We start from the raw sequence: 9,002 nt of genomic DNA on the forward strand, positions 1-9,002 counted from the left end.
GCAGGCCAGGCCAAGTGCAGCAATTTGATGGACACAGATACAGCGGCCTCTGATTGAATTGCCACTTGCTGCCACCATCAGTACTCTTCATTCCCAGTCTGCCCAACACAGCATGAGAGGGTCATCCATAAATGCAGGCGGACTACATCCCAGCGCCTGTTTGACAGGAGAGGTATTGTCTGGACCGAGTGATAGGTAGGTAGGTGGAGGGTGGTGGTGGTGGTGGTGGTGGTCGGGGGGGGGGTGATTGTTCTGCGGCTGTTTGTCTCCACCGTGAAGTGGCTCGAAACCTTGAGACCCCGAGCTTCAGCTCAAACATTTCACCGTCCTTGTAGCCTCTCAAAAGGCTCTCCGGCTTTTATGGGCTGCAGAGGAATATCTCAGAAGCACCTTCCATCTCTCTCAAAGGAGAGAAAGTGAGAGCAAATCATGTCGAACTTGAACAACTCCCACATAATCACGAGTGTGCTTTTTCAGACGTAATAAAAAATGCACCGAGCTCTCAAACAGGCTTCCGCGGGCTGATTGTGCTCGAGAGGAAAATGAACTTTGAAAAACGAAGCGAGCCTCCTCGCTCTCTCCTCCTACTTGCCATACTTTATGAGATGTCTCCCGATCGACTACACCAGACTCTCCGTTACATGGCCGCCGCCTGAAGGTGACATCCTTAGAAATGAAGTGATCACATGCCTTCCTTCTTCCTCACTGTCTTACAATGAGACCCGCGGAGGAGATTTTCATTCCACAATCCGACAAATGCTGGAGTTCATCACTGCAACTGTGCTACTGTGAGGCTGTCTCACAGGGTTTTTTTTTTTTTTCCCCTCCATGTAACTGCCATGTATGTTCCAGTCAAGTAAACACTGCTCTGGTTGACTTGGCAACACTGCCATCTCATGGTGATCAAAGTAAAGAATGAAAAGGAGAAGAGCTGCACTGTTTTTCTGAAGCATCTTTATTATGAAAGGTTTATTAATTAAGAAAGACATGTTATCATCACCTTCCACTGCCATAATTATTCGTTCAATTCATAAAATCTTGTCCCCGTGTCAAAGCCGTCATCATCTTTTTATTAAAAATGCATAAGCGCAACATAATGAAATCATATCATCACAGGCTGCTGCTGCTGCTGCTAATTAAAACAAATGTATTGTACTAGAAAGCGCAAGGCGGTGTTGTCTTGTTAACTGCACCATATATTGAGGAGATTGACAGGTGAACTTGTTGAGCTGATTCTCTGTGGAGAAACCTCCCCTGACCGAAATCCTCCACTTTTTTTGAAAGGTTTTATCAAAGGGAATTGCATAAATTCATCTCTTATCTTTTCAGTGGGGACTTATTCTCCTCTGCTGTGGTCTATTTCTAGTCACTGAACCTCCAGAGAGCCGAGACTGTCTCTGAGCGAGGCCGAGATGCAAGAGATGGCTGATAGGTTCGACTTTTCTCTTGGCGTGTGAGAGCCATTCCCCCCTCCCCGAGGGCAGAAGTCATGCCTCACGGCATTTTAAGCCTTTCTATACCTGGACACCTCTCTGATCTTCCTCCCTCCCAGAGCTGCTTGCTGTCTCTGTATGAGGGTTCAGCTCTCCACCATGTTCCTCCCGCCTCGTCTTCTTGGTTCGACACGGAAGCACCGAAGCAGCGCACCTCTCCAACCCCGACCCCCCGACGGGCTGCTCACACTGCACCACGAATATTCGATAAAGCTCCAAGAGGACGATGAGGATGTTCTTGCAGGTGAAGAAGATCATCAGCTGGTTGAGAACCTGCTCTCGGACCATCAGGTAGAGCCGGTAAAGCAGGAACGGGCCGTCTTGAAGTCCCACCGTGAGCAGCAGGCTCCACACCTCGCTGGAGCAGCAGGTGGAGAACGCAGATGGAGCCCCGGCGCAGCAGGGGAGGTCATCCACGCTCCTCGACGGAGGCGCATCCTTCGGGGGCTGAGTCTGGGTGAGCACCAGGGGAAACTGCATGAGCGCCCAGGAGAAGAGGGCCAGTCCGATGATGACGACCACCCGGTTGGTCTTGACCTCGGGCTCCTTGAAGGTGTCGAAGATGTCCAGGATGTCGGCGCCCAGCCCAACGTAGACCATGAGGAGCTGCGAGAGCTGGTCGCGAGACATGTCCCCCTTGGGCATCAGCCAGCGACCCAGAACCAACACAATGAGCATGGTCTGCTCCAGGCCAGCCACCCAGTTCTCTGGGTCCAGCTCAACGATGCCCTGGGTGAAGGAAACAGCACCGTCAGCATGCAGAGGAGACACATTATGCTCATTTTCTCTTGCTATTAGAAACAAGGTTTAAATGCTTTGGTGCTTATTATTTTTATTTCATTGTAATCTTATTTAAATGTTCTATTAATGTCATCATTTGTTGTCTTTTATTTGTTTTTCTCAAGCTAATTATAATTGCTGCTTGTTCTAACCTGCCCGCCTCCTTAATACCCAGTCTGCTCTGATTGGTAGGCTCATGCACGGCCGAGCCAGCACCACTAACAGCAACAGAGCAGCTGTGCTAAATCAGTTCTTACATGCTAGGCTAGCCACCGGGAGCTTCTGTTGGTGCGGACTTTGACCTTCTTAACTTTCAAGATCTTTTCCATGCACAATAACATAAATACACTGAAGGAAAGGAAAAAAAAATCTAAAAAGCATATTAGTTCCTTCAAAAATTCTCACAGCTTTTGGTTTAAAGCAGATCATTTCCTTATTGGCTTTCCCTGACATTTCAATTATTTTTGGATCAATCATTCGTATCTTAAATGAACAACAGTACAGTGACATATGTGAAAAGTCAAAGGCATAATCAAGGAAACAAATTGAAACTAGACACCTCCTCTCTAATCTCGATATAATTCTAGTAAGCTCACTGCGTCTGGGTTCATTGAGTTTATCCTGAAAGCACCCGCTGACACTTCACAACGGTCCCTAAACACTACGTCTTCACGCCTTCAAAAGCTGCCACCCAGCCTCGAGCACAGCTAAGGGGCAAAAAAGCTCCCAAATCCTACATGAAAGCTTCTGCACTAAAACCACCCCAAAAGGGGAGAGATCTGAGAGTTTTTCAAGCAGGAGCCTATCTGGACTTCATCTCAATGTGTCTTTAACTGCAACTAATAGTTTATCCGCCCCTCCTTTGCTCGATTTAAATCTTATCTGGTATCAGGTGTTGCTTTAATGTGGCCGCGTGGAGGGCAGTTGTGTGGCGGGACGCCTACCGCTGTGATCGGGATGTGAGCCAGCAAATGAAGCCCGGGGCCCGAGGAATTGTTGACAGGCAGCTTGGACTGCAGCAGGCTCAGCTCCAGAAACCAAATGGACGGGATGACAGTACTGAGGTAGAGGAAAACCATGGGGGAGAACCTAAAAGAGGACCTCCAAAGGAGAGGAGGGGCGAGGAGGGAGGGTGGGAAAGGTGGGGGTAGGTTATTTTTAGTGACACGCTTTTTTGTTCCTTTGCCACCCGCTAAAGAAGAAGAAACAGTCCCCCACCCCGCTGTTTTTTTTTTTTTGTTTTTTTTTTTTTCCCTCCCAAAAGAAGCATCGAATTTCAGACAGGCAATTATTCTCATCATATATGCAAATCCCACTTGACAGTGCAAAGCTTTCTCCACGAGGAGAAAAACTTCAAAGTAGGACTCAGCGAGAAAGAGAGAGGCCTGAAGAAAGCTCGCGTCTGAGGATGTTGGCTGCGTTGTGTGCCAAGGAGAACTACAGCCCCTGAATGGGATGCGGCTTGGCGTTGAATGAGGTGTGACAATAAATGCTTATACCCCTTTGGAACTTAGTTTCAGTTTATGTTTACTCAAGCAAAATGTCTGCGAAAAGAAAGGATACAGAGAGCAAACTAGCCGGTCAGAAACGACTTGAGCGAGCCGGAGACATTTTTTTTTTCCACGACTGGATGAAAAGGGAGTGTGACAGAGACGTGATAGCACGCTCGGTGGAAAGACAGAGCAATAACACAGCAGAGGGATGGATCTGTTTTTGATGGAAAGTGAAGGAGAGAGGGGAGCTGCAGAGGATAAAACAGAATTTAGTGGCAGAGAATATTACAGGCCTCATACAGGCTGCCGCTCACTGCCCCGGGCAGATGGGCTGTAAAGTGTTCACACAGTTACAAGTTCAGAAGTTATTTACTCCCCCGCACGAAACGGGGTTACACGGTCTGGACACAACACCTCAATCCACGTGCTGTCCCCCTTTTAAAAGAGAGCAAAAGCTGCAGGCGAGCAGGTGGTTCGTACCTGTGAATGTAGCTCACACGCTGGCACAAATTTGTTAATTATTACTAAATCAGAGGGAGCCTTTTCATGCTCGTCAAATTATTTTTAAATGAATTATTGAGCTCTAACAAAGACACACAACATAGTTGCATTCATGGACGTATTTTTCAGACCTGGATACGGCGGAGCTGCTCAGCTTCCAGTCCAATTTTTACCCTGTGGGCTTCTGAGGTATTGCAGGGGAAAAGCATTTTCCCGCTACAGTACCATTACAAAATCGAGGTCTGTAAAATATGGAATTGTAAACAAGCTCAATTATGCCTCATACTGTTATGGTTATTCGATCCATTTTAAGTTTTATAGGAGAGGAAACAATAGGCCCACTGGACATATTTGGTCAGCTGCTGAACCAGGAAGTAAATGTTTTTTTTTTTTTTGGTGTGTACACAAGGCGAGCATTTCTCATCTGACTAAATGGGTCCTATATCTGCTGGGTAGATTAGAGATTAGTAGTGCGTAACTGGGTAGACGGAATGGAACAGAATGCTGTGTTTTTAAAGCTGCTCTAAGCACTGTCACTGTTTAAGCTAACTTCTTTCTTTTTTTTCTTTTTTTTCCTCAAGTGTTTTTCACCGTGTGGCCTGGCTGTTAGATTTAAGCCTGGTTTAGATCAACTATCCATCATAACAATTCTACTGCCTCTGTACAGTTAGTGTGTTCATACATAAACAACTGCCTCCATACAACTACGACTATTGATATCACTTCTTTTGGAAAACAAACTGTGATGATTTCTTATTGACACTTAAGGAACTGCGGTAATGCGGCCTGGAGGTAACAAATGCATGGACTCCATTTTTGCATCTCTTTGCACCAGAATATGCCTGATTTTAGGAATGTTAGGGTCCAACCATGGAATCTTGTGGAACTATGTGACAAATTCTGGCTTTAACCAGCATGCTTACATTGTTAACATGTGTAAACTGGGATTTGTCTGATAAATGAGATCAATCTGATATGAATGCAATTTGAAGCTGATGTCCAATATCAGCCTAATAACATCTTTATTGATTTGGGGACAAGCCCAGGGTTTGAGTCTGACCTGTGGCCCTTTGTTGTGTGTCATCCACTCTCTCTCTCATCCTATTTCCTGTCATATAAAGCCATGAAGGCCAAAAAAATGAATACAAATTTCGGCCAAATCCTGACGTCTAAACTCATATTATGTGCATTGTAAAACCATGTCAGTCGTTCATGTTCTGCACCCTGTAACCTGAATGCTACCATTTCCACTCAGCGTTCCGGGTGCACTTCAGAGTGACGGCCATCTCCACGCCCAGCAGGGCCACGCCCGTCAGCAGCAGCCAGTAGAGAGGCTCCTCTTTGACGGCCACCACGCGCCACACTGTCACCACGCCGTGGACCGCGAACAGGAAGCGACTCAGCAGAGCCAGCAGGACATTCAGGATGCGACACATCATGGAGCACAGAGAACCTGTACAGAGGATAGCTTTATTATACATCCTTATGGACTCTGCAATTCAAACGTCCACTTTTGTATGAAAAGTTGCAAAAGTGCTGTACGTTGTTCTTAACCTAATATAGTTTTGCTATAGAAAAAAATACAGAAGTGTCTCAGATTTGATTCATTTCGCAAAAAGTTTAAGGAACAAACTCACAAAGGATAGTCGGTGTCAGGCTGCCATAAACCACACCAGCCACGAAAAGATTAGCAAAAACTTATGAAACCGCCTGCATCATTACACATCATACACCCAGTTTTGCTTTCATTACCAATAACTATTGCATGATGTCAGTGCACGAGCTGTGCTCGCTGTCAATTAGTGGACGGGATAAAAGCTTTGAGCTTTGGGAGAATTCAAAGCAAGCAGTGATTAGTAAGCAAGAGTTCGAGAAACTGGTCTGCAGTCAATATTGCACTCCAGGAGGCTTTGCGCCAGTTTGCTTAAGTCTGATCTCTTGATCTCTGTGAATTATTGTGATGACTTCATGACTTGAAAGTGGTGCCAGGGGGCATCGGATTGCCCATGGGTTAAGATGCGAGCCATACAGCCCAGGTCGAGTGCGGACAGCGACTTGTTAGATGCAGAAGTCATATCTCTCCCTCCTCCTGTATATTTGGTGTTTGTGTTCAAACCGTCAATATGTAATACAGACAAAGGTTTGATTTCCCTCTCTAATAAGGCACTACAAGGGGTTTATATTTGGCAGTGTTGTAGTTGAGCCCACCTACACCAAGACCAAGTCATGTCCAAGACCACCGTGTATTGAGACCGAGATCAGATTCAGACCAGTCTGTCCCACGCTGCATGACACACAACGAAAAGTGCAACTTGCAGACCTTAGGCACTCCTAATTTTGATTTAAAAGATCCACACTGGCAAGAAATCATCAGGAGAAGACAAATTAAAATGAATCTTGAAAACCTCTACCTCAGTATCTTTGATATTGCCATGCATATTAGAGCCCGATCAATATATTGGTTGCTGGATATAGCCTGTCATGATGCATCAGTATCAGTGTATATGTTATGTCCAATATTGGCTGATATGAACCTTTTTGGTTTTACACAACACAACGCTGTAGAAGTAGCTGGGAGTGATTTATAGTTCTTAGATTTCCAGTGAAGTTTACTGTTTCAGTGCACTGATATGATTTTAGAAAATAAAGTTTATTGTTTTTTAAAATATCCTGCATTTGTTGTATATCTTTGTCTCAAGTATAAGATAACCACATTTAAAGGACAAATGCCAAAAAAATCATGCATTGATCAGGCTCTGCTATCTCGTACATATATGTGTATGTGTATAAAATAACAAAAAATCATAGTAAAGGTGAATTTTATGTGTGGGACTTTTACGTACTGATTGTTTTCTATGAGCAACAAACACACACAAACCTTGAGGAGCTGAAATTAACTCAAGTACTCCTTTTTCCATGTTTTACCATCCATGGAAAGCAATACATTTTTTTGTGCATTAGGGTTTCTGAGCAACTCTTGTCCCGTGTCCTATAAATCATCATGAAGTACAGAAGGTGTCAAACAGTTATTAATACAGGCATATCCCTCTAGCCATGGTGTGGACTGGTCCATAGTCCTCTTCGTCAAGACAGAGTAGAACCAGGGTCGGGTCCAAGACGAAGTAGTCCTGAGACCAAGACTGATCAATAATTGGTGAGTTTATCACTTATTAAGAAGTCATTTAGTAATTCTGCACAGGGCTGCAAGGTTGCGAAAGGTGTAGTTAATGATAGTGAGTCATTAATAAAGGGTCACGCTCTTCTTAATTTCTAAGCTGTGGAGGCCGAAGTCATAAACCGTCTCTCTCTAATGAAAACCACGAATCTCCATAATGTCAATTTATGACTGTAAGTCTAGAACAGTGGGTCATAACCCGCAGCAGAGCATTCACCAAATACCGAAGAACATAGTTTTCATTGGAAAGCGATGAAATGTTATAGGTCATTAACAGATTATCGCTGATTTCTTAGGTTCTAATACACCGTCAGCAAAAGGCAGCAAGTCGGGAAGATTTGCAGTACATGACTCTCAACAATAATAATAAGCATATTTAACCTCTTAAAAAGTGTTTTTCTTTTAAATGACATTTATTTAAATGTCTGAAAGCCTCAGCCGTGCCTGTGTTTGACATTGAATTAAACATGAATCCAGCTCAGGTTTCTCTATAACTGTTATCTTCTGAATGTTGTGTGCTGTTATTGTGAATGCAAATACGCCTCGAACAGAATTCATGCAATATGTATGGTGCCGTTGAATGCCGTACGAACCCACCGCATAAGCTGTAGTCCTCGCCGAGGTCGGCTGCGATCGCTCTCCTCCGTGTAGCTCCCGCAACTTCTCGGCGCAGTAGAAAATGGCAGATGCAGAACAGTCACACACAGTGAGCGGGCCTGTGACTGTCGGGCTTTGACTTTTAAATGACAGCCACCTCCTAGACCCAGGCATGTCAGAGGTTTTGTGTGTGTTGCAGTGTGTAAGTGTGTGTATATGTGTGTGTGGTTGTGTCCAGTGGGGAGTGACAACTGTTCAAGTCCACTGGAGTAGAGTATCAAGGAGCGTCAGTGTGTTCCACAAGTGTTTATGTGTACGTCTCCGTCCCCTCGGTGCCATTGTGGGAGATAACGTTTCCTGCCCTCTGCGCCCACATCTTCATCGCCATCCGTCATGATGTCACCTCCCCTGGCCCAGAACAAAGTTATCTCCCTGGGAGAAGCCGGCCTGCCGCGCTCCCTTTTCAGAGAGCGGCCAGCCCTGCCCTGCTCCCCACCCATGCCTGCTCTGCCTCTGCACTGCTTGCCCTGATAACGGCTTCGTTTCCTGGCCACTTTGTGCACAACAACATGCGGCAGCGAGAGGGAATGGAGATGCGGCTGGTCCCCAGAGCAATCACTACAGGAGTGTGTGGGTATGTTGCTGCTATTGCATCAGAATGAGGATGCTGCGTGGGTCGATGCTGTCCAGGAACATCAATCCAGTAAACTGCTAAAGTGGAACAAAGACAGATGACCAGCGAAATCACCAAATGAGGCCTTAAACCTGCCAGATGAAACCACCAGATTGTTTTGGTCACTTGGGTGCTGAGGAAACAGGCTGAAATCACACAAACATTTCAGCAGTTTATGCAGCAGCATGCTAATATGTTTTTCTTTTATTCTTTGTGCTGCTCTTTTCTGGCTTTTTAGCTGCTAAATGCAGCTCCGTATGTTCACTGGGTATTGCTAACTTGGGCTCTGT

The 9,002-nt window shown here is 45.3% G+C and overlaps 1 protein-coding gene across 1 annotated transcript; it reads right to left on the reverse strand.

Moving 5' to 3' along the window:
• Nucleotides 1-1,514: 1,514 nt before the first annotated feature.
• On the reverse strand, nt 1,515-8,063 carry LOC119023590 (transmembrane protein 26). The gene is made up of 4 exons (XM_037105652.1): nt 8,040-8,063; nt 5,510-5,720; nt 3,218-3,362; nt 1,515-2,222 (listed from the first exon to the last, which is right to left on the reverse strand). Exons 2-4 carry the CDS (start codon nt 5,704-5,706, stop codon nt 1,515-1,517), a joined length of 1,050 nt encoding a protein of 349 aa, XP_036961547.1. The 5' UTR covers nt 5,707-5,720; nt 8,040-8,063.
• Nucleotides 8,064-9,002: the final 939 nt, after the last annotated feature.

This window comes from Acanthopagrus latus, chromosome 7 (genome assembly GCF_904848185.1).
Source record: "Acanthopagrus latus isolate v.2019 chromosome 7, fAcaLat1.1, whole genome shotgun sequence".
Taxonomy (NCBI): domain Eukaryota; kingdom Metazoa; phylum Chordata; class Actinopteri; order Spariformes; family Sparidae; genus Acanthopagrus; species Acanthopagrus latus.

Excerpts from the sequence above, each read along its gene's own strand:
- LOC119023590 (XM_037105652.1), bottom strand. The coding sequence starts at position 5,706 with ATGATGTGTCGCATCCTGAATGTCCTGCTGGCTCTGCTGAGTCGCTTC. Across the intron at positions 3,363-5,509 it reads CGGAACGCTGAGTGGAAATG|GTTCTCCCCCATGGTTTTCC; the intron begins GTAGCATTCAGG and ends GTCCTCTTTTAG. Across the intron at positions 2,223-3,217 it reads CTCACATCCCGATCACAGCG|GGCATCGTTGAGCTGGACCC; the intron begins GTAGGCGTCCCG and ends TCCTTCACCCAG.